The 24,316-nt window shown below is 42.2% G+C and overlaps 2 protein-coding genes across 3 annotated transcripts in view; both read left to right on the forward strand.

Annotated features, from left to right (window-relative positions):
- Positions 1–6,055: 6,055 nt before the first annotated feature.
- GJB6 (gap junction protein beta 6) lies at positions 6,056–16,156 on the forward strand. 2 transcript variants are annotated; one of them, XM_080662740.1, is made up of 3 exons: positions 6,056–6,182; positions 6,753–6,877; positions 14,669–16,156. In XM_080662740.1, the coding sequence occupies exon 3, from the start codon at positions 14,684–14,686 to the stop codon at positions 15,467–15,469; it is 786 nt and encodes a 261-aa protein (XP_080518866.1). In that variant the 5' UTR covers positions 6,056–6,182; positions 6,753–6,877; positions 14,669–14,683; the 3' UTR covers positions 15,470–16,156. The 2 variants fall into 2 exon arrangements, with proteins under 2 accessions (XP_080518866.1, XP_080518865.1); XM_080662739.1 differs by lacking the exon at positions 6,753–6,877 and having other exon boundaries at positions 6,061–6,182.
- The window catches only part of GJB2 (gap junction protein beta 2), a 37,565-nt gene continuing 19,344 nt past the window's right edge, over positions 6,096–24,316 (forward strand). The window contains exon 1 of the mRNA XM_080662741.1: positions 6,096–6,182. The gene's annotated coding sequence lies outside the window, so the exon portion shown is untranslated. The remainder of the gene's footprint in view (positions 6,183–24,316) is intronic.

Here is a 24,316-nt window from a genome sequence, read left to right on the forward strand (position 1 = left end):
TTTTCAAGAATATCCTAGAAAAGGCCGATAAATATAACGAGACCCTCGAAGATATGAAAAAGGACCAACTATAAATTAAACATACACTGACTGAAATAAAAAATATTATACAGAGACCCAAAAACAGACTAGAGGAACACAAAAATCAAGTCAAAGAATTGAAATACAAAGAAGCAAAAAACACTCAACTGGAAAAGCAAAAAGCAAAAAAAAAATCCAAAAAGTTGAAGATAGTGTAAGAAGACTCTGGGACAACTTCAAGCGTACCAACATCAGAATTATGGGGGTGCCAGAAGAAGAGAGAGAGCAAGATACTGAAAACCTATTTGAAGAAATAATGACCGAAAACTTCCCCCACCTGGTGAAAGAAATAGACTTACAAGTCCAGGAAGTGCACAGAACCCCAAACAAAAGGAATCCAAAGAGGACCACACCAAGACACATCATAATTAAAATGCCAAGAGCAAAAGACAAAGAGAGAATATTAAAAGCAGCAAGAGAAAAACAGTTAGTTACCTACAAGGGAGCACCCATACGACTGTCAGCTGATTTCTCAACAGAAACTATGCAGGCCAGATGGGAATGGCAAGAAATTTTCAAAGTGATGAATAGCAAGAACCTACAACCAAGATTACTCTACCCAGCAAAGCTATCATTCAGAATTGAAGGTCAGATAAAGAGCTTCACAGATAAGAAAAAGCTGAAGGAGTTCATCACCACCAAACCAGTATTATATGAAATGCTGAAAGGTATTCTTAAAAAGAGGAAGAAGAAAAAAGTAAAGAGAAAAATTATGAACAACAAATACATATCTATCAACAAGTGAACCTAAAAATCAAGTGAATTAAAAACCTGAGGAACAGAATAATCTGGTGAATATAATAGAATCAGGGGCATAGAAAGGGAGTGCACTGATAATTCTCAGGGGGAAAGGGGTAATGGGGGGTTCATGAAGAGACTGGACAAAAATCATACACCTATGGATGAGGACAGTGGGGGGGAGGTAAGGGCAGAAGGTGGGGTGGGAACTGGGTGGAGGGGAGCTATGGGGGGAAAAAGGAGAAACAATTGTAATAATCTGAATAAAGATTTATTTAAAAAAAAAAAAAAAGATGGACCTCTGTATCTAACCCAACCATGTCTTTAAGGAAGAGAAGGAAGAGGAGGAGAAGGAGGAGGAAGAAGAGGAGGAGGAGGAAGAGGAGGGGGAGGAGGAGGAAGTTGTGGTAGTAGATGGCCTTTGGACTCGAGCTGCAACATAAACTCTTCCCTGGATATCCAGCCTGATGGCCAACCCTGCAGATTTTGGATTGGCCAACCATACCAGAAAGAGAAAATGACCAAGTATGAGACAATTCCTTAAAATTTCCCATACTCTCTCTCACTACCTTTTCCCTCTACTGGCTCTGTTTCTCTGGATATTCTATCCCCACCCATCAGCTGCACCATCACTCTCTGCCTCTTTTCTGTGTTAGCCTCCCCCCTCTTCATTCCCCCCTTTTCTCTTCCATTACTGGCTCCCATTCTTCCTTTCTATAAGGCTCAGTGTTTAGACTCCTGCCTTCTCTCCCACCATGTCCTTCTTAGAGAACTCACTCTCTCAATCAGCAACTGTGTACTGACTTGACACCTCTTGAAGTTGATTGGTTTTCTCTGTAAATTATACAGAAGCAGGGGTGTGGCTTGTTCATAGGGTGGTGGTCCTAGGTGGGAGGAGGGACAATGGTACAAAGATAAGTAAGCTGTGAGTTCTGTCCTGAAATGTCTTAACAAATTAAGAAAATAATTGCAGGCAAAGTAAAGCAAGTATGTATACAACTATAACAGGGGGTGAGGGAGAACAGACTTGCAGAGTAGGAAAGCAGGGACCAGGGTGAGCAGAAGAAGGAAAGACCCTCCAGGAGCACTTGGAGAGAAGCAAGGAGCAGGGAAGGATCGTGGACAAGCAAGTCCATGACAGTGGAAAATGATTCTGAGTATAGCTGGGAGAAGTGCAGGACCTGAACAACACTGAGTAGACAGGAGTGAGGGGTAAATCCAGTCAGACACAAGACTGGACTCTCAGATTGAGAGTTCAATAGACATACAGTCACGTTCCGCCTATGACATTTTGCTAACATCCAATGGTCAGGGTTTCCAACCATCACTTTTTTTCAAGTCAGCTTCCTTGACCAACATCTCTTTTTGACAGTGGACAAGAAATGTAATTTTTTTTCTAGGTCATTCGGATCAAAACCAAATGTCTGACTCAGTTTTTCCTCTCCTCAGTGGTGACTGTGTCATTGGTGTTTCTCAGGATTGGAAAGCCACTTAGTTCAACCCATATCTAAACAGCACCTGGTTGAAGGTCATTCAGCCTTTAGTAGACTCTTTCCCTGATAGAAACTCACTGCTTGTTCTGTCTGCAGTTTGTGTCTCCTGTAGAGATATTAAATTAATACTCAAAAAGTTAAAAGTTAGAAAATTAGGGGGGTGTAAGTGGCTCAATAACTGTCAGCTCATACTGGGTGGGACCTGGCAGCTTAGAAAGGAGGAAGGAAACAGATCCCTCACTGAGACACCAAACTTCTATTGATGGCACCCAAAATGACAATGGCTATTAGGCAGTCACATCACACTAACTCGCAATGAATGTGGATTCATTAAAATTGCCAGATTCGAGTCACCTAATGCTGTTGTTCTCCCTCTCCTCATTTCACAGCCAGTCTAAATTCCTCTTCCTGACTGATAGTCTCCCCTCTCTGGCCCTGCCTGACCACTCTGTCCATCTAGTCCCCAAAGCAAGCCCCACTCCAGCCAGGCCAGCCAGTTTCCCCTGTCATGTGGGCATACCACATTAATCTCAGCTGCCACACACCTCAGAATTCATCAATAAACAAATGAATTTCATGTCACCAATCACAACCAAGACTATAAAAGTGTCCACCAACAGATGAATGGGTAAGCATTATGTGGTATAGACATGTCACATTTTATTCATCCATTAAAAGGAATGAAATACTGACACATGTTACAACATGGATGAACTTTGAAAACCTCATGATAAATGAAAGAAGCCAAATATGTATGACCCTGTTTATAAAAGTATGCAGAATAGGCAAATCCATAGAGGCAGAAAGCAGAGTAGTATCCAGGGGCTGGGAAATGGAGAGTGACTGCTTAATGGGTACTGGGTTTCCTTTTGGGGTGATGAAAATGTTCTAGAACTAAATAGTAGTGATGGCTACACAACTGTGAATATACCAAACAGCTTTGTACAGTGTGCAATTTAAAATGGTTAAAAAGGTGAGCTTATATGTATTTTTACTATAATTAAAAATCAAAAAGCAAAGAACATCCATACCTAACATGTTTCTAAGTATGGTTCTCAGACCACCCGTATCAGCAATACTCAAGATACTACTTAATAAAAATGACAGTTCCTGGGTTCCCCGAGCAAGACCCACGAACTCAATGCCCAGAAACCTGTGCAGTGTTGTATTAGCCTTTCAAAGCATCTCATGTGACCTTTGCACATAGATTTAAAAATCAAACTACAAAACTTAAAACAGGAACTGTTTCCTTCATTTGCCCAGCCTAACATAAGCCTGCTCAGTGCAGGCTTTTTTGTTGAGCAAAGAGACAAAAATGTTCATCTTTATTTAAGAGGAGCACACTGTTCTCTCTCTTTCCACATCTCCCAGGACTATGTCAGTTACAAGGAAGTGTCCCTGTGCTGTATTTGCAACTTGACTGTTGGTCACTCTGTGTGTCACTGCTAATGGGGGAGGGGTGGAGTCTCCTTCATTCTTTATGTAAAGGCACTGAGAATTTATAGATTTCCAAAAGGAAATCTTACCATCATTCCTTCAAACCTCCTGGTATGGCAACGGGAAATCCACACTTCACACATTTTGTGCTGATTAAATGTATGGACTCAGAAATCATCCTTCAGATGCATAGGGAGGATATCAATCAAAATAATTTAGGTCACCAATCTAACCAGGTCAGCAAAAGTCTTGTTTTTGGAATTATGTGATGGTGTAAGTGGGTTGTAATAATCTCCTGAAAGTTTTTTCATGTTTTGCACACAAAGTCAGCAAAGCAGTCAACAGTCTAGATGCCTTTGGATGTCATTAGCATAAAATGTTTAATTAACTTTTCAGTTTTCATATGAAGATCTCAGCATATCAGTAACTCTCACATAGTCCATATTTAATTTCTGCTGCAACAGGACTATCTGATGAGAAGTGAATACTGAATAATGGGACTAAATGTTAAGAAATGTATGATAAAATAAAAGGCCAGCACCATGGAGCTAGTATTGATAACCTGAACAGGAAAGAGATATTTTTGCAATTTTTAGATAGTTCCTTTTTTGGACACCTGAGCAAATGCAACATATTCTCTGTGGTTACTTTGGTTCAAAGTTCTTTTCTGAACTGGTCCTACAACAATTTCCATTGGTCCGGAATGCCACTGCTCAAGACAGTGTTGCATGGCACCAGCTGTAGGCATGAAAACATGGGCACTCTTGCTTCAGGAGCAAAAGTTGTTTCTAGGATTATCTGCTATGCTGGCTGGGTTTTTGCCAATCAATATGCAACTACTCATGAGCATCACCTACTGTGTGCAAAGCATTTTACCTGGTGCTGTGGGAATGCAAAGAAAGGCTTCAACTGTTTATAATCCCCAGATAAGTATATACTGTAGTCTGCTTTTAAAATGCTCTTATTTTACTATGCAGGCAGATATGCCTGGCTGGAGTATCTGTTTGGGAGGAGTGGTGGCGAGAAGACAGGGAAGATGCCATATTGGGGCTGGGAAGAGGGGAGGGGGAGGGCAGGAGAGGACCAGTCAACCTTGAAGGCTGGCCAAACATTCTAGGCATAGGACACAGTAAGGCAGTAAGTCCGTCAAATGAAAAAGCCTAAAGCAGGTGTTTGTGTCTCTCCACCCCTACGTGCAAGGCCATTGCAGGTGCCACCTGAAAGTGTTTTGAACTGACCTGACTCAGGGGGACTGAGAACCTATTCTCTAATAAAACATTTCAGAAGGTGGATCTTTATGAAGTCTGGGTTCTTCTTTCATGACCTTAAAGAGACATCTTAAGAACCACCACTAATCCTGTTGCATGAGAGAATATGACTTAACAAGTAGCATATGGTTGAGGTAAGGACATTTTAAATTACCAACCAATTCTGTGGGAGAGGCAAGTTACACATCTCTTGTCAAGATAGCTTCCAATCTGTCAAGCCCAGTACTTAAATAGCTTCCCACATTTCCACCCCACGAGCCCCTGCACCAGCCCCTATGCCACCCTAGGCACCAGAGCCCTGTCTGGAAAAGGGCCAGGGTCTCCACGTGGTGGCCGGTGGCACTGAGGGAAGCCCACTCTGGTTCCCCTAGGATGGCTTCAAAGGATGGAGATAACTCAAATAATCCCTTTAATTCCTCTAAGTGGCCATTAATTGATAGAGAAAAACAGTCCCTGTGCCTCCAGGCTGCTCTCTAGGAGAGGGCCTTGTGAGAGTAGCGGTTGTCTACAAGAGGGTGGCAACGTACAGAAAACAAGGACGATGTGTCCTGGCAAAACACAGCCTGCCCTTGATCCTGATCCCAAAGGGTCCTGGGTTCGAAGCCTCTCCACAGGCGGTGGGCCCACTCCCCTAAGCCCTCTCCCCAGGGCCTCCGGGTTCTGGGTGAGCAGCCACTCAGCGGGAGACACGGGCCACCACACCCCAGGGACCAGGCCTGGCTGACCCTCTGTCTCGCGCGCCCTAGGGAGGACCTGCCCTACAACCCCTGCTCCCGGACGGAGGGGAAAGCGAGGGTCCTGTCCTCCCCGTGCACTCGGCTCCCCCAACGGAGGAGCCCTCCCAGTGCCCCGGGCACCCGAAAACCGTCCTCAGTCCCAGCGCCCCCCAGGGAGGCCTGTCTTGAACCCTCTCCGGTCTCTGCGGCCCCCAGTCCCTGCGCCCCCAAGGGAGACCTGTCCTGCGCCCCGCGCCCCGGGGCGGGCCCGTGCTGGCCACCGCACGCTCGCCTCTCCGTGCGCCCGGAGCGTCAGGGCAGAGGCGGGGTGGGGCGCGGTTAAAAGGCGCCGAGGTGGGGGCCCTGCTGACTGCGGCTCCAGACACCGGCCGACCGCCCGCTCGCCCTGCCGCCGCGAGGGCGCCGCTGCGCGCGCAGAGCCCCAACAGGTAAGCGGGGCTGGGTGCGGGGTGACCGCGGAGTAGCAGCGCCCCCCCCCCCCCCTCCTCCTGAGAAGCCCAGGTGTCGGCAGCCTGTTACCCTCCTTTCCCTGTCGCCTTGGCTGGCGACCACTCCGGGCGGGCCCTGTGGCCTCCAAGTGGGTGCCCGCGCGAGTTGCCCAGGGAGACCTTATCAGCCCGGATCCGCATCCTGCGTCCCCTGCGAGCCCAAGGAAGCAGGACGGACTGGTTTGGCTTATACTCCAGATAGTCCCCCTTGGCCTGCACAACAGGTTTATGAATGCATCACACCGTGTATCTGAGGGGCCGGCTGGGACCGGTGCCTCTTTCCCCGATTCCTTTGCTGCGTTTGGACTTGTCTTCGTGTTCACGGGTAACTGACCAAGTCCCATTCGGATCTGGGGGACAGGAAAGCCAGGAGGCTCGTGACCAGACCTTAAGTCCCAGGCAGAACTGACCCGTATGACTGTGTGATGTGTGCTGCAGAAACTTGTGAAAAGCAGATGACAATAATACAAGTACCGGACAGCAGTAATTGTCATTGGTGACACATTTCAGTTAAAAGGTGGAGGCACCAGAAGGTACTTCCTGTCAGGTGAAGAACAGCCAGTCCAGTGCCATTGTCATTGCTGCCTTTTTGACTGGTCTGGCCCCCCTTCCTGGAGAGCAGGACCTTGGCCCAGGTGAGTGTGGTGGGAATGCAGCTTTTGGACCAGGAGGGGCTAGGGACCTGCGGCCCCTGCAGGGACATGGGCCCCTGCAGGGACATGGGCCCAGCGCCTTCCGTGCCCCCTGGGTGGAACCTCACTGTGCATTTAGTGCTTGCTTGAATTTAAGCACACACCCTCGTTCTCTTCCTCGGTGGACTTTATGCCATACAAGTGTCTTCTTGCCTCCATTCTAACAGATCTAACTAGTGTTCTAGAAGAAAATGTCCTGCCCCAGTGCAGCTTCCTTAGAATGCAGGATGCTGCTCAGAACTGCCCCTGTGGAGAGCTTTGTCTGTTGTTTGGATTTGACTGCCACTTTGGGGATGTTGTTTGAACTATGCCAAGGAGAGCAGAGGGGGCTATGGAGCCAGAATATCAACACTCCAGCCTGTAACATAACTGGGGGGTTGTCCAAAACCCAGAAGACCCTCATCCACCCAATTGCCTCACTGGTGATTTTATTATAAAACAAAATCTGCTCCAAGATTGTTCTCTTTTTCTTACATTTTTTTCTGCTGAATTGTAAGAGCATTGGGGAGGAGCACAACTATAGAGGACGACAGAAAATTCTAACCTGCAAATCTTCACTCAACATGCAGCTTTGACACAGTCTGATCAGTCCATGAGCTGTGAGTGGTTTGTACTCATTAGCAAAAATGTTAAGTAGAATAAAATTGTGGAAGATTAATGTTCTATCCAAGCTTGATGGTCCATGAGGGCATGACTCCTCCCATGGCAGCATTATCATATGTGAAGGTTTCTGTTTTAATTGTTTGATCCATTAGAATGGATGGGTCCCCAAAAGGCCTTTTTTGTTTTATTCCCAGGGTCACTTTACTCTGTTTGGACTTAAATTTTTGGAAAGCACACAGGTTTACTTGAATGAACAGAGACTGCTTAATAGAAAAAAAATTTTTAACTTTGAGTTCTTAAATGAATTAAGAAATACATGTAATTCTATGAACTGTTCATTTTTATATTTAGACCCCAAAGACAGAAAAACATTTTCATTTTTATTGAATTAATTTTGAAGAAGTATATAAATCCTAAATCCATTTTGTCACTGGCCATTAGTTTGAAAGGACAGTTGATGAAGTTTTGAGTCATTAAACTTAAAAACCATCTATCACCTTGTCACTTGGATGACTTGAAATTTCATGAGACAAAGTATAGATTCTTCTAGATTAAGAAGAGAGTTTGAGATTTTTTTTAGATTATGTACTAATTTGGGGGGAGGGATAAGGGAGCATATCCAATTCTCAAACTCCCTTTACTTTTTTTTTTTTTTTTTTTTTTTTTTTTTTTTTTTTTTTAATGCTCAGGGAATGAACTTGAGGTTTTGGTTTGGTGGTAGTATCATTATTTTGGTAGAGAAAAGAAACTACACTAAAGATTTTATTTTTATTATTTTATTGCGAATTCAAACTACAGAACATCAGTAAATTGGTAGTATCCAGACTTTCCTCATAACAATTCTGGGGATGAAGAAAAACTACCCACAAATGTCATGCAGTAGACATGTGGGAGGAGTTAAAGGAATATGGCCACATCAACTATTTTTTCCTCACCTACATCCAGAAGCTGCACAAAGATTTATACTCATGTCATTACATTGGCTTCTAGGCAATCACATGATGTAGAAGAAGAAAACTTGAGCTCTGAGGAGGGAACCTTGCCCTGCTTCTTCTCAGGCCATAGGCTCTCGGGAGGCCTGGGAGTCAGGCTCACTTGTGTCATCACTGCCTTTATCAATTCAAACTTCTCAACTCTCCAAATGAAGGTGGAAATCGTGAGAAATGTGTTCTGTTCTAAGTCTATCTGGTATTTGTTGAATGACTTGAAAGGGTCATCCAAAGAGTATAGAACTATCCAAAAAGACCCTTTGCACCTCATGGTGTGTGCTGAGGTTAACACTGATGTTCAGGGCTTTAGTTTTGGTTCTGTCAGTAGTGAAACTAAAATGCCATTATTAAGCAAACTAGTTACAATTAAATTCTTAAATAAGAGATTTTGAAACAATCAAGAAATTCCATTACTGAAGCAGAATGCTAATAGATTTAAATTCTTTGAATTGTAAAAGGGAAGAATAGTCTGTCTTCATAATACCATGTGTATCATCAGAAGTAAGGTCAATGGTTTACTTGTTTTCAGAGGTAAATATTTGGAACTGGAGCTTTAGTACTGAGAATGCACTGTGGATGGTTAGATATACCACAAACCTGAATACAATTCACCTTTGTATGTCTGAGTGGGACCACATTCTCATACATTGAAGACCATAGAAGCTAAGTATATCTCCATTCTTTCCTTAAAAGAGAGCCAGAAAGGGGCCAGTTAAATCTCTCTGGATTACAGAGAGAGGGTTAATATTTTACTTTTTACTGAAAAAGCTGTTCCCAGTGGCTTCCGCCAGCCTGCCTGAAGCCTAAAAGGAAAGAGGTATTTTGTTCATTGATACCAAAGGCAAAGGGTCCCAATGAGTGTAGATAGTTTGGAAAGCAGTTCTCAAAAAGTACTGGGCCTTCAAATATCCTCTAACCACACTGTTTATGACAGCTCACCCCAGGCTATGTGTTTACCGGGGAGAGGCTGAAGACCCATAATGTGCCTCTCCTCCCCCAGCCAGGGTGTGCCTCACCCACCGAGGGGTCAGATCAGCAGGGGCAAGTGCAACCAGGACCTCCTTTCAAACCTGCTGAATCTTCTGCCCTCTCTCAGCCCCTTGGGGAGTGGGCAGAGTGTCATGGGTGTCGCCAGGCCTTACCCGTGACTGCAGCATTGTGTCAGGAAGTTTGGGGCTGGCCATACACCTGGGTCTCTTTCCTAATACTTGTGAGAGGAGCTCTCCTCCTGCTCTTAGCATTCACTGGGAATATGGTGTGCAGGACAGATGCCCTGGCTTCTTGGGAAGGCCCTCTGCAACAACAGGGACTAAATAAAAGAATGGAAAGGGAAACTTTCACTGTAGGAAACGCTGGTGCATGTTCACCAAGTGCTCTTCCTGGGGAGCAAGGAGGGCAGCGGAGTGATGGAGGCTGTGAAGAAGAGCTCTTCCTTTCCAGTCATCATGTGATAGGTAATAGGGCCTCGGTTGATCCTGTAGGAAGGTACTGCCAATTAGGTGATTTATTTTAGCCCAATTAATTGTCTTGAGTGACCAGGTGGTTAGACACACATACTGGGGTTTAATCACTCACTTTTTTTAGTGCTCTAGACATCTCCTTTTTAGGAAAAGTGCAGGTAAATTGCTGATTCAAACTCAAAAAGAGTTGTATAATAGATTATTTTCTGTTCAGCTTTGCTTCTTTGAGAGCGTGTGATTTGGGGACCAGAGAAGTAAAAAAGAAATAAAGCTATTGCTGTCACTATTGCTCCTGTTTTTTAAGAAGGAGATGCCCCAAGGAGTGGAAATCAAGGATCCTGCTTCTAGAAAGTAGGACCATATTCTTGTGAGGAAATTGTGACCTCCTGACCTCAGCCCCTGGCCTTAGCCTTTCCAAATTCATTCATTCAGCTTGATTGGTTTGCTTCCTAGTATGGCAGGTAATAGGTGACACAAGGTGTGCCATTGTTCAGGCAGGTGATAGAGAACTCAGACACAAATAGCCTTTTCTTTTTTATAACTGCAGGGGAGTTTAAATTCTGTGCACTTTGGAGGTCTTGAGAAAATGTGAACTACTCTTTGGTAAATCAAAGATTTGCTGATTGGGTACTTAGCTAACCAAACCTCAGGGGGAAATGTTTCCTAGTTAATTAGAGAACATCTCATTTTATAAACAAACAGGACTGATCTCTTAGGGCAGTGGTCGGCAAACTGTGGCTCTCAAGCCACATGCAGCTCGCGAGCCGCGGTTTGCCGCTCTGTTGACTAATGAGTTTGCAGACCACTGTCTTAGGGGAACATCTGCTGTAAAATATATTGAAACATCAAGATATATGTTTCTTCACTTCCCCACCACCCATCACATCCTGAAAGACTTCCAGAATAGAACAGCAAGAACTAGGAAAATGTATTATAATGACTTTCATGGGAGACTAAAAATTAATTGTACAATTCATACTGTCTCAAAATTAGTCTTTTAAATCAAAAGTTAATTTAATGTGGCCATTGACCATCTCTTAGGCCATGAGATAAGTGGTATGTGAAGGCAGGGTTTAATTGTAGAACCTGAGATCACCCCTCCCGAGTGAGCACTCTGCATTACCCCGGCCATGCTTACACAGCCTCTGATTGAGTGTTTTAAGGACAAGAAGCCACAGCTTCAAAGAGTTTGTGTCTAAAGAGTTGTACCTATTTCATTTTTCTCAGCTTTTTCTTTAAAAAAAAAAAAAATCCTATCTCTTGGCTATTGTAAATAATGCTGCAATGAACATAGGAGGGCATATATATTTTCAAATTGGATTTCTTCAGATAAATACTTTTAAGTGGAATTGCTGGGTCATAAGGTAGTTCTATTTTTATTTTCATTTTTATTTTTTGGTTAATCCTCACCTGGGGATATTTTTCCCATTGATTTTTAGAGAGAGTGGAAGGTGGGGAGAGAGAAAGAGAGATTGATGTGAGAAAGACACATTGATCAGTTGCCTCCTGCATATGTCCTGACCCAGGCCAGCATTGGGCCTGCAACCCAGGTACATGCCCTTGACCGGGAATCGAACCCGCATCCTTTGGTCTGTGGGCTGATGCTCTAACCACTGAGAAAACTGGCCAAGGTAAGGTATTTCTATTTTTAATTTACAAGAGCCAAGGTATGGAAAAAACCTAAGTGTCTATTGACAGATGAACGAATAAAGAAAAAAATATATATAATATATATATTATATTATATATATATCTACTAGAGGCCCAGTGCACAAAATTTGTGCATGGAGTGTGTGTGTCCCTCAGCCCAGCCTGCACCCTCTCCAATTTGAGACCCCTCGAGGGATGTCCGACTGCCCACAGGGATCGGGCCTAAACGGGCAGTCGGACATCCCTCTCACAATACAGGACTGCTGGCTCCCAACCACTCACCTGCCTGCCTGCCTGATTGCCCCTAAACTGCTTCTGCCTGCCAGCTTGATCACCCCCTAACCACTCCCCTGCCAGCCTGATAGATGCCTAACTGCTTCCTTGCCCTCCTAATTGCCCCTAACTTCCCTCCCCTGCTGGCCCGGTTGCCCCTAACTGCCCTCCCCTACAGGCCTGGTCCCCCGCAACTGCCCTCCCCTGCTGGCCTGATCAACCACAACTGCCAGCCATCTTGTGGTGGCCATCTTGTGTCCACATGGGGGCAACCATCTTTGACCACATGGGGGTGGCCATCTTGTGTGTTGGAGTGATGGTCAATTTGCATATTACTCTTTTATTAGATAGGACATTTCATTTTTTCTCAGCCATAAAAAAATGAAATCTTACCATTTGCAGCAACATGGATGGACCTAGAGGATATTTATGCTAAGTGAAGTCAGACAGAGAAAAACAAATTCATATGACTTCATTTATATATGGAATCTAAAGAACAAAAGAATAAAATAAATGAACAAACAAGGCAGAAATAGATTCATAGATACAGAGATACTGATGGTTGCCAGAGTGGGGAGTGGTTGAGGGGCAACTGAAATAGGTGAAGGGGATTAAGAGATAACAAACTTCCAGTTATAAATGTCATAAGGATGTAATGTACAGCATAAGGAATATAGTCAATAATATTGTAATAACTATATATAATGCCAGATGGGTACTAGACTTACTGAGAGGATCACTTTTTAAATTATATAAATGTCTAACCACTATGCTATCCACCTGAAACTAATGTGAAATAATATTGAATGTCAACTTTAATTGAAAAAGAAAAAAAAATCCTGGCTTTCTGTTCATTCTATCTTGGATTCAATTCTTAGTCCTAGATCCTCCTGTTGCCTTGTGACTGAGCGCTGTCTTCCAGCTAAACTGCTCCAGCTCCCTCAGTGTTCTCTCCTGAGAGAGTTTTTCCAGGCTCTGCCACCTGGCCACACTCCAGCAGGTTATCAGCCTGCCAGTATCTTTCTTTTCTTTTTCTTTTTTATGTACAAAACACTTCTCTTCAATCAACAAGCAACTTCTGGAACATACTGCAAATCTCATTGTCAAAAAGCGCTATGTTGGAAGCATCCACCACTATAACAAACTTCACCTTGGACTTGGTCACATAGCCATATACCTTGTAGTCCTCTATGGGGTACAGTAGGCCCAGGTAGAGTTCCCTTTGGTCCACCAGGGCCTTCCCCATTGCAGAGATCTTCTCATCCACCATGTCCAGGGATGTGTGTACCATGTAGTGGAACTTCAGCTTGTTCTCCGTGGGGACACTCCTCAGCTACCACCATCATGCACACCGCCATATTGGGAGCCCCCCTGCCAGTGTCTTTCTTGATGTGATATGAACAAACACAACACTTCAGGTGTGGGCTCCCAGAGAGCGGGCATGTTAATCTCCTCTTCTAGCCTAACCTTGAGTTTCTTCTAGGAAGCCTGGTTATATGGCATGGATATCCTGCTTATAAGGATATTCCTTCTGAGGGATAAAATATTCCTTAAATAAAATGTTAGGGTGTGGTTATTAAATGAACTATGGAAAGACAGTTAACTTGCTGATGACATGAGAGGTGTCTGTAAACATCATTTTGACACTAACACACACTATGTCTGTGCCACTGCCATCATCATGGTGACTGTCAGCAAACTCATGGCAGGTGGGGGAGTTAGCCTGGGAAGAAGCCTGACTGCAGTTCAAGAAAGTCTAAGATGGGTTAACAGAAGGACTTTGGTGATGCACTCCTCCCCTAAAGGGTGTGAAAAATTGTATGGGTGGGTTTTTCTGAGGAGAGAGCCTTTCACTTTCAGAAGACTCTCGAAGTGTTCATTATTAATCACTTTATTTTCAAGTAGGTTGCTGACCAACTTTTTAGTCTTGTGTGGTAACGTGGAAGACATCTGCTTGAATTGTATCAAAAGTTTCTGCCAGAAGTCCTTTTCTCCTGGGACATTACATCAGGGAGCTAAGAAGGAGTGAGGCTCGTTGTTGCAGTGGCATCAGTCCTTCACCACAACTGTTGGTGGGGTGGTACCTGCTGGGAAGGGAAGGCCATCACCAGCCTGGTTAGGACAAGGAAAAACAAGTGAGCACCTTTTATGAAAGTTATGGTTCCCTTTTAGAAGAGGGTCTTTCCGTAGGTACGGCATTAGGTTTTCTAAGAGCCCACGATGATGGCATAATGATATTCAGGATAGAAATAAATATAAATATATTGTGTAAGTAAATCAGTATTTATTTTCTTACTTTCTCTTCTTAGTCTGTAGGGTAAACCAGATTATTTCATTCCAATGAATAATATTTTTTCTTGGATAAACCATTTAATCACTAAAACCTTCTATGGACCCTCTGTGCTCTCTGGGCAATTCGAAACACAGTGATTTCATGGGAACTGGGGGAGGAATTTGAATTGCCTGAGTTCCTGTATTCATGTTAAACAGTGACCTATTATATAATCTGAAGTCAGTTGAATGAAGATGATGTCAAATCCCCTCAAAAGTTATCTCTGGTAAAAAAATAAAAATAAATAAATAAAAACATTTGAATGTCTTTAGGCTGGGCATTCCTCCCCAGAACACCTCCTACCAGCAGTTTAGGGGTTGAAATTATAACTATCACAACACACTTTAAGCAAAAATTGCTTCAGTCTGTAATATAACTACTGTTGTGTACCTTCAAAGGAACTTTCTGTTAATTTCCCTTTGTTTAGGAATAAACCAATACAATGGATTGGGGTACCCTGCACACTTTCATCGGGGGTGTAAACAAACACTCCACCAGCATTGGGAAGGTGTGGATCACTGTCATCTTCATCTTTCGTGTCATGATCCTCGTGGTGGCTGCTCAGGAAGTGTGGGGTGATGAACAGGAAGACTTTGTCTGCAACACTCTGCAACCAGGATGCAAAAATGTATGCTATGATCACTTTTTCCCAGTGTCCCACATCCGGCTGTGGGCCCTGCAACTTATCTTCGTCTCCACCCCTGCCCTACTTGTGGCGATGCACGTTGCCTACTACCGGCAGGAGGCCGCCCGCAAATTCAGACGAGGAGAGAAGAGAAATGAATTCAAAGACTTGGAAGACATTAAAAAGCAGAAGGTTCGGATCGAGGGAGCCCTGTGGTGGACGTACACCAGCAGCATATTTTTCCGAATCATCTTCGAAGCTTCCTTTATGTATGTGTTTTACTTCCTATACAATGGGTACCACCTGCCCTGGGTGCTGAAATGTGGGATTGATCCTTGCCCCAACCTTGTTGACTGCTTCATCTCTAGACCTACAGAGAAAACCGTGTTCACCATTTTTATGATCTCTGCCTCGGTGATTTGCATGCTACTCAATGTGGCTGAGTTGTGCTACCTGCTGCTGAAAGTGTGTTTCAGGAGATCAAAAAGAGCCCAGACACAAAGAAACCACCCCAGTCATGCCCTAAAGGAGAGTAAGCAAAATGAAATGAATGAGCTGATTTCAGATAGTGGTCAAAATGCAACCACTGTTTTTCCAAGTTAGACATTTCAAAGTGCGATGTAGCCAGCTCCTAACAAAACCGGTGTCTTCTCCTAAGGACACTCTCTCTAGGCTAGAGACTGTGTTTATAAATGGCTCTCATAATACATAGGTACCTGAGTTAATGTTTTATAGAATAATTGTGCCATTATTATGCAACATGATCACATATGTGGTCCATCTCCAAAAACTAAGACAGGTTGACAACCATGCCTTGAAGCTTCTTTCACATGTCTGTTTTAAGTGGATCATCTGACATAGTGGGTATTTCCTGAAACTTTAAGACTGTAACTTTTGTTGATAATGTTAATCTAGAAATGGATAATTTTATTAGTAAAAGATATTTTTATAGGATTAAGTGTTTTAGTACTGACTTTGAATTTATATATTTTTATAATGACTAGTCCTCTTTACCTTGAAAAACATACGATGTTAGTTTTAGAATTATACTTTAAGTATTTAAATTTTGAACTTACTGTATCTTATTGTTAATCATATTTTGCATTGTCTATCGACAAGTTTATAAACTAGCATGATGCTCTGGAAAGTGTTCATTGTACAATATATTTTTACGGCTTTGTGAATGTAGACAGAGCTGTATGGAGGTTGGAAGCTTTTTTAAAACTAGTCCATTTGCAGTAGTTGTGAATAGCTCCCCTCAATAAAGTTGAGTTCCACTGCTTAAGCCTTCCTATGCATTCTGCGTTTCTGTTCGGGGCACCATGATGTCATCCCAGTGGTATGATGAATGGATTGGGGCACTCTTGCTGGGGTAGCTGCTGGTTCTGTGGGTAGAGTTGCCCTGAAGTTCACTGGAGACTCTTGTTTCCTCACAGCAAATGAGCAGAGACCAAGTTCAGCAGCCCACTCAGTCCTTCACTTGGAGAGGAGTTTGCAGCTTTAGCACATGGAGGGTGTCCTCTGGGTCAGTTCAACCTTGATAGAGAGGAGGTTGGGGAAGTTTTCAGGTGTTCAGCAGTAATCTAACGAAGCTTGCCTCAACAGACTCATTACCTGAGTCCTTCAGTCCATGATGACTGAGAAAAAGATCCACAGCTTTACTGCCATAGATGGGGAAACCTTCCTCCTAAGGATTTCCCAGTTGAACACAGATGCCTTTTGTGTGGGTGTCGGTGAGTCAGTCATAGACTGGCCACTCTGGAGTAATAATACACACATGCAACTGACATAGTTAGCATACACAATGCATAGGGACACCTAATGGATAATGAATATACATGAGGGCCTGACACAGCCCCAGATTCTATAACACTAAAAAATCGAGTCAGCACTGGTAATTCCCAATTGTCCTATAATGTTGTTGTTTTTAAATAGCTGTTTGAATGGGTATAAAATGAAGCCCATGAACAGGAAGGGGGGAAATATCAAAGCAGATAAAACAGCTTTGGTAGCAGGCCCAATCTGAATGGAAAAGGGACTTCTTTTCCACCTTGCTCTTGGGACTCCTGGACCCCTCATGACTGTCCCACTGGTCCCTTCTCTCTGCTCTTTAACCTGCCTAAACACACCTTCCCTCTGGAGCTCCCACTGCACCATCCTTTCAAGGTCTTTCAAGGTCTGAGAGCATGGCACATTCGCTTCCAGCACTCTCTATCCACCTGCTTCTCACCACTGTCCCCACTGAAACCAAGCCATTATCAGCATAATGATGCTCTGAGCACAAACCTAATGGCTTCTTTTCAGTTGTCACAATTGTTTTTTAATCCTCACCTGAGGATATGATTATTGATTTTGAGAGAGGAAGGGGGAAATGAGAGAGAAGAAAGAGAGAGAGAGGAGAGAGAGAGAGAGAGAGAGAGAGAGATTGAGATTGCCTCTGGGAACCCGGGTATGTGCCTGATCAGAAACCAAACGCACAACCTTTTGTTATACCGGACAACGCTCCAACCAACTGAGCCATTTGGCCAGGGTTCAGTTGTTATAATTTTAAAACTCTTTGAGATCCTTTTCTCGATTCTAAGACACTGCCCAACTTAACCTTGGATCTCCACCTTCAACTTGGGCTCCTGCTCTGCCTTCTCTCCCTCTCCCAGTCCCTGCGTGAAGACCTTTTCTTTCCTCACTCAACACTCTTCCTGATGAGATATCATCCCCACTTTACGAATGTGAACACTGAGAGTCGGAGAGGTTAGGTAACTCGCACAAGGTCCATACCTAAAAAGTAGCAGAGCCAAGGTTCAAACCAGGTCCAACTGTCTCAAAGTCAGTGGCTTAACTACTGTATCACACTGACTCCCACAGCCCTGTGCTTGACTACACGTGTAATGTGTACCATTAAGAAACCTCATGCACCTATTATCCAGCTCCAACAAGCATCTTTTTATGCCTATTTGCCTTTCCCACCTCACCTGCCCATCCCCAAGTCTGGATTATCTAATGCAAATTCCAGACATTTCATCTGCAAATATTTCAGTATGGGTCCTCTAAGAGTCTAGACTACCTTTTAAAACAAAAGCACAATGCCACTATCCCACTAAAAAAAATCCAGTCAGTGTTTATAATTCTCCTATTGTCCTGTAAATGCTCTTTTTTTAAAAAATTAAACTTGTTATTATGATATAGTTATAGATTCATATCCTAATATATAAAAACCCTGGGTCTGTCACATCCACAATGACTGGGAGGCTCAACCAACTGGAAGTCAGTCCTGCAGTCAGCGCTGGGTTGCCATGGTGACCCAGCACTGACTGCTATGGCTGCAGGCACAGTGACCCAGAACTGACTGCTGAGGGGGCTGCGAATCAGGCCCAGAGAGAGGCCTGAAGAGAGAAGCAGGGTCTGATCCATAGCCTCTGTGGCAGCTGTTGATCAGCACTTGCCTCTCTCTTTCTTTTCAACCCTGGTCAGCAGCCATGCCTCCATTTCTCTCCAGGCCTCCATCAGAGCTGCTAATCAGCCCCGCCTTTCTGATCAGTCCCCATTGATAGGCCCAGAGATGCTGACTGGCATAAAAACTGACCAATCAGAACCAAATCTGGGTCAACTGTGAGAAGCCAATGGCTGCTTAGGAGGCGAAGCTTTTGACACTGACTGGCATAGAAACCGACCAATCAGAACCAAATTGGCTGGCAGAGGAGGGCCTTTGGGGGCAAGCTCAGGCCGGCAGGGGAGGGCAGTTGGGGGTGACCAGGCTGGCAGGGGAGGGAAGTTGGGGGCCACCAGGCTGGCAGGGGAGGGAAATTGGGGGCAACCAGGCTGGCAGGGGAGGGCAGTTGGGGGTGATCAGGCTGGCAGGGGAGCAGTTTGGTGTTAATCAGGCCGGCAGGGGAGCGGTTAGAGGGTGATCAGGCTGGCAGACAGAAACGTTTAGGGGCAATCAGGCAGGCAGGCGAGCGATTAGGAGCCAGCAGTTCCGGATTGTGAGAGGGATGTCCGACTGCTGGTTTAGGCCCGATCCCTGTGGGGTCCCAGATTGGAGAGGGTGCAGGCTGGGCTGAGGGACCCCCTCCCCCAGTGCACGAATTCCATGCACCGGGCCTCTAGTGTCAGTATAAGAAACAGTACAGAGGTCCCAGGTGCTCTTTGCACAGTTTCGCCCAATAGTAACATCTTGTAAAACTGTAGTACAAGATTTCAACCAGAATATTGACATTGATACAGTCAAGATACAGAACATTCCATCACCATAAGAACCCCTCATGTTGCACTTTCCCTCCTAACCATTCCCTCCTAACCCATCCCTGCCCACCACATACCTCCTCAACTCCTGGCAACCACTGGTCTACTCACCACTTCTATCATTTTATGATTTGGATTTTCCCCCCTCTGTATACCAATGGTTTATTTCTTTTTATTACTGAGTAATATTGATGATATGGGTGTACCACCATTTGTTTAACCATCCACCCATTCAAAGACATGAGGCTGTTTCTAGTTCAGGGCTTACACAAAAACATGAACATCCATGTACAGGTTTCTCTGTGAACACAAGTCTTCATTTCTCTGTGATAAATGTTCAGGAATTCAATTGCTGGGCACATTTTACTTTTTAAGAAACTGCCAAGCTGTTTTCCAGAATAGCTTGTCCCACCAGCATGTCTGAGGGACCTGGTTTTTCCTCATCCTTGCCAGCACTGGGTGTTGTCACTATTTTTTATTTTAGCCATTTTGCTAGATGTGTTTAATTTGCATCTCCCTAATGGCTAAAGAGGTTGAACATCTTTTCATATGTTTATTTGTCATCTCTATATCCTCTTCATGTCTTTTGTCTGTTTTCTAATTGGATTGTTTTTCTACTGTTGAGTTTTGAGAATTCTTTATATATTAGTATTCTAGATACTAGTCCCTGGACAGAGATATTTGGTTTGTAAATCTCCCCCCCCCCCCCCCCCCCCCGCCACCCGCCACACACACACACACTGTAGCTTTGTTTTTGTCATCTTCTTAACAGGGTCATTTGCAGAGCAATCGTTTTTCATTTTAATGAAGTCCAATTTATCAAATTTTTTTTATGAATTACGGTTTTGGTATCAAGTCTAAGAATTCTTTGCCTAGCCCTAGGTCCTGAAGATTTTCTCCTACGTTTTTCCCTAAAAGCAGTTTAGTTTTACACTTAAATCTGTGGTTTATTTTGTGCTGATTTTTGTAAAAGGCCTGAGACTTTTGAGGTTTATTCATTTATTTGGCCTGTAGATGTTCAGCATCATTTGATAAAAATACTTTTTCCTCCAGTGAATTGCTTTTGCACCTTTGCCAGAAATCAACTGGGCACATTTGTATGAGGCCATTTTAGGGTTCTCTGTTCCAGTCCATTGATCTGTGTGTCTATCCTTCTACCAACACTAAATAGGCTTGATTAATATACTATATAAGTCTTGAAATCTGTGAAAGTGATTTCTCCCACTTTATTATTTTTATAAATTGTTTAAGCTATTACAATTTCTTTGCCTTTCCATATAAATTTAGAATAATCTTATCTATATTTACAAAAATATTGATGGGTTTTAGATAAGAGTGGCATTAAATCTGTATATCAATTTGGGGAGAACTAACATCTTTACAATGTCAAATCTTCCTATCCGTATACACAGAATGCCTATTTATTTATACCTTCTTTGATTTCTTTATCAGCATTGTGTAGTTTTTAGTGTATAAGTCATAAAAGTTTTGTTAGATTTACTTCTAAGTATTTCCTTTTCTCTGAGTGATTATAAGTAGTATTGTATTTTAATTCTATAAAATACACTGTCCACATATGCATTGCTAATATATGGACATAAATGTTATTTTGTTTGCTTATTTGCTTATGTCCTGTGATCTTGCTGAACTCACTTATTGGTTCTAGATTTTTGTAGATTCCTTGGGATTTTCTGCATAATAATCATATCATCTGCAAATAGGGATAGTTGTAGCTCTTCCTTTATGACCTGTTCTTGCCATGTTGCACTAGATAGAACTTCTAGCACTAAACTGTGTTAAACAGAAATAGTAAACACTGAATTCCTGATCTTATTTCCTATTTAAGTGGAAAAGACTCAATCTTTCACCATTAAGTATAATGCTAACCATAGGTTTTTTGTGGATGCTCTTTATCAAGTAGAGAAAGTTCTCCGCTCTTCCTGTTTTTCTGAGAGTTTTATCATGCATGGGTGTTGAATTTTATGGAAAAAAAAAAAAGTTTAGCGTTAATTGATATGATCATGTGACTTTTTTCTTTAGCCCCTTAATATGGTGGATTACACTGATAGGTTTTCAAATATGAAACCAGCTTGCATAGCTGGAATAAACTTGGTCACAACATATACTCCTTTTTATATATAACTGAATTCCATTTTTTAATATGTTATTAAAGAATTTTTACATCTATATTCATGGGGATATTGATCTGTAGATTTCCTTTTTTGTATTATCTTTGGTTTGGGTATCAGGATAATACTAGAATCACAGAATGAATTGTGAAGTGCTCTTACCTCCTCTATTTTCTTTTCTTTTTTAAATTAAATTTAGGGGGGAACACTGGTCAATAACATTATATAAATTTCAGGTGTACACTTTATGATAGAACATCTCAATACTTTATTGTGAGCTTGCCACTCAAAGTACAGTCTCCTCCTGTCACCATATATTTTACCCTATTCATTCACCCCCTACACTCCCTTCCACTCTAGTAATCACCATTCTGTTGTTTGTATCTATGAGTGTGTTGTTTGTTTGTTTTGTATTTTCTAGAACAGAACATGTGAAATAGATGGTAATCTTTCTTTAAACATTTGATAGAATCCCCCAGTGAAACTATTTGGGCCCGAATGTTCTTTGAGATTTCTTTTTTACAAATTCAATGCCCTTAATACTTATAGGACTATTGAAATTATCTATTTCATGTTGGGTGAGTTATGGTAGGTTGTATTTCTTGAGGAAGTGATCCATTTCATCTAAATTTCAAATTAGTGTAAGTTTGTAATATTTCCTTATTATCCTTTGGATGTCTTCAAGATCTGTAGTCTTCTCTCTCTCTCTCTCTCTCTCTCTCTCTCTTTTGCCTTTGTCAGTCTTCCTAGAAGTTCATCAATTTTATTAATCACTTCAGAGAACCAGCTCTTGTTTCATCAATTTCCTCTCTTCTTTTTCTGTTTTCAACTTAATTGATTTCTGTTCTTACCTTATTATGTTCTTCCTTCTGTTTTCTTTAGGTTTATTTTTCACTTCTTTTTCTAGATTCTTGAAGTGGGAACTTAGATTATTGATTAAAATCTTTTCCTCTTTTCTAATGTATGCATTCAGTGCTATACATTCCTATATCAGCATGCCTGTTAGCTATGTCCCACAAATTTTGATATGTTCCTTTTCTTACTTTCATTCAATCCAATGGTTTATTTACAAGTGTGTTTTAGTTTCCAAGTGTTTGGAGTTCTTCTTGTTATTTTTCTGTTATTGATTTCTTTTTAAAAAAAATTAAATCTTTATTATTGAAAGTATTACATATGTCTCCTTTTCCTCCATTGACCCCTACTTCGATTCTATTGTGATCAGAGAACACACTCTTTATTATTTCAACTATTTTAAATGTGTTGAAGTGTTCTTATGGCCCATGTATTAAGCATGTCTTTTTATTCTGCTGTGTTGACTTCTGTGGCCTTACTAACCCTGGGGGAACTCTTCCTCCTGTGGCTAATTCCTGGAGATAGCAAATGACTGACCCATGAGTACTCCTTTCATGTGCACAACAACCAATCCAAAACCCACAACCCAACCACCCCTTTATCAGGCTCTCATGGGGCTCTCACATTCAGGGCCACTATTTGCCTGCCCTAATAATCCCAAGGCTGGTACCAGACTACTTGCTAAAATGTTTCAAGCTAGCCAATAGAAGCCTCTTTACCCTGTCTTGCCTGGCCTTTCCCAGACACAATATAGAGTTTTTGCCCACATTTTTCTCTCACTCCTTCTGCCTTCTGGCTAACCCAGGTACTTTCCTATGTGACCCAGTCTGGTATGCTGTACCTCCTTCTAGAGAACTATGAATAAAAAGGTCTTCCTTCATGACAATCATGTCCACATTTGACTCTCTTACTCTACCTGATTAAAACAAATCCTACATACATTTTTTAATAGCTCAGAATATGGTCTATTTTGGTATAAGTTTCATGGGTTCTTGAAAATAATATATATTCTGTTGTTGTCAGAAATGTCAGTTAGATCCCGTTGGTTGATGGTTGCTGACTTTGTCTATTTTATTGCTTATTTTCTGTCTAGTTGTTCAGTCCATTGTTGAGTGAGAGGTGTTAAAGTATCCAACTACAATTGTGAATATGTCTATTTCTCCTTTCAGTTCTATCTTTGCATCACATATTTCTCAGTTCTGTTCTTTAGTGCATACACATTTTGGATTACTATGTCTTCTTTTTATCATAATGATATGATGCCCTCTGTCTGGTGGCTTTCTTTGCTCCAAAGTCTACTTTATCTGATGTCAATATAGCGATTACTGCTTTCCTTTTATTAATGTTTGCATGCATTTTCCACTCTTTTGCTTATAACTTATGTCATTATATTTGAAGTTAATTTCTTGTAGACAGTATATGTGGGTCATGTTTTATAATCCATTCTGTCAATCAGTTTTTTGGTTGGTGCATTTGGACCCTTTACAACCCTTAAGGCTTGAGTCTGCTATTTTATTTTTTGTTTCCTGTTTATATCTGTTTTTTTTTAATTTCTGTTTTCTTTTTCCTGCCTTCATCAGGTTGCTTAAATGTTTTTTAGAATACCATTTTTATACATCTAGAATTTTTGTGTTTACCTAGTGTTAACTTTTCTAGTGTTTTCTCTAGATATTACATTATATATACACAACTTATTGTTTGCTAATATTCTCATCTTACCAATTTGGGTGAAATATAGAAATTTTACCTCTCTTTACATTTCTTTATTCTCTTCCATTTAGAATTGTCTTAAATATTTCTGCTATGTACATTTAGAACCACATCAGTGTTATTTTTGTTTCAACTGTCATACATAATTTAGAAAACTCAAGAAAATAAGAAAAGCCTGTATTTACCCATATTTTTGTTTACCATTCTCTCCCTCCCTCCCTCCCCTCCTTCCTTCCTTCCTTCCTTCCTTCCAAAGTACCTTTTCTAACAATTTATTTTCCCGTATATAATTGGTATCCACTGACACCACAGAGTATGGAGGCCTTGTTACCATCCAGTGGAGTGAAAGCCCCAGCTTTATCTTTACCTTCTCTGCCATCACCTCATGATAACCTCACTAAGGCATGTCACCAATGGTCATTGGTGCCAATTTAACGCCAACAAGAATCCCCAATTTGGGGTGCAGTGGAGAAGAAAACTTTCTTCAGTGTAAAATAGCTCAATTGTGATACAGCACAGT

The sequence above is a fragment of the Plecotus auritus genome, assembly GCF_963455305.1.
Source record: "Plecotus auritus genome assembly, chromosome: 3".
NCBI lineage: Eukaryota > Metazoa > Chordata > Mammalia > Chiroptera > Vespertilionidae > Plecotus > Plecotus auritus.

Coding starts and splice junctions, on each gene's coding strand:
- GJB6 (XM_080662740.1), top strand. CDS start 14,684: ATGGATTGGGGTACCCTGCACACTTTCATCGGGGGTGTAAACAAACAC.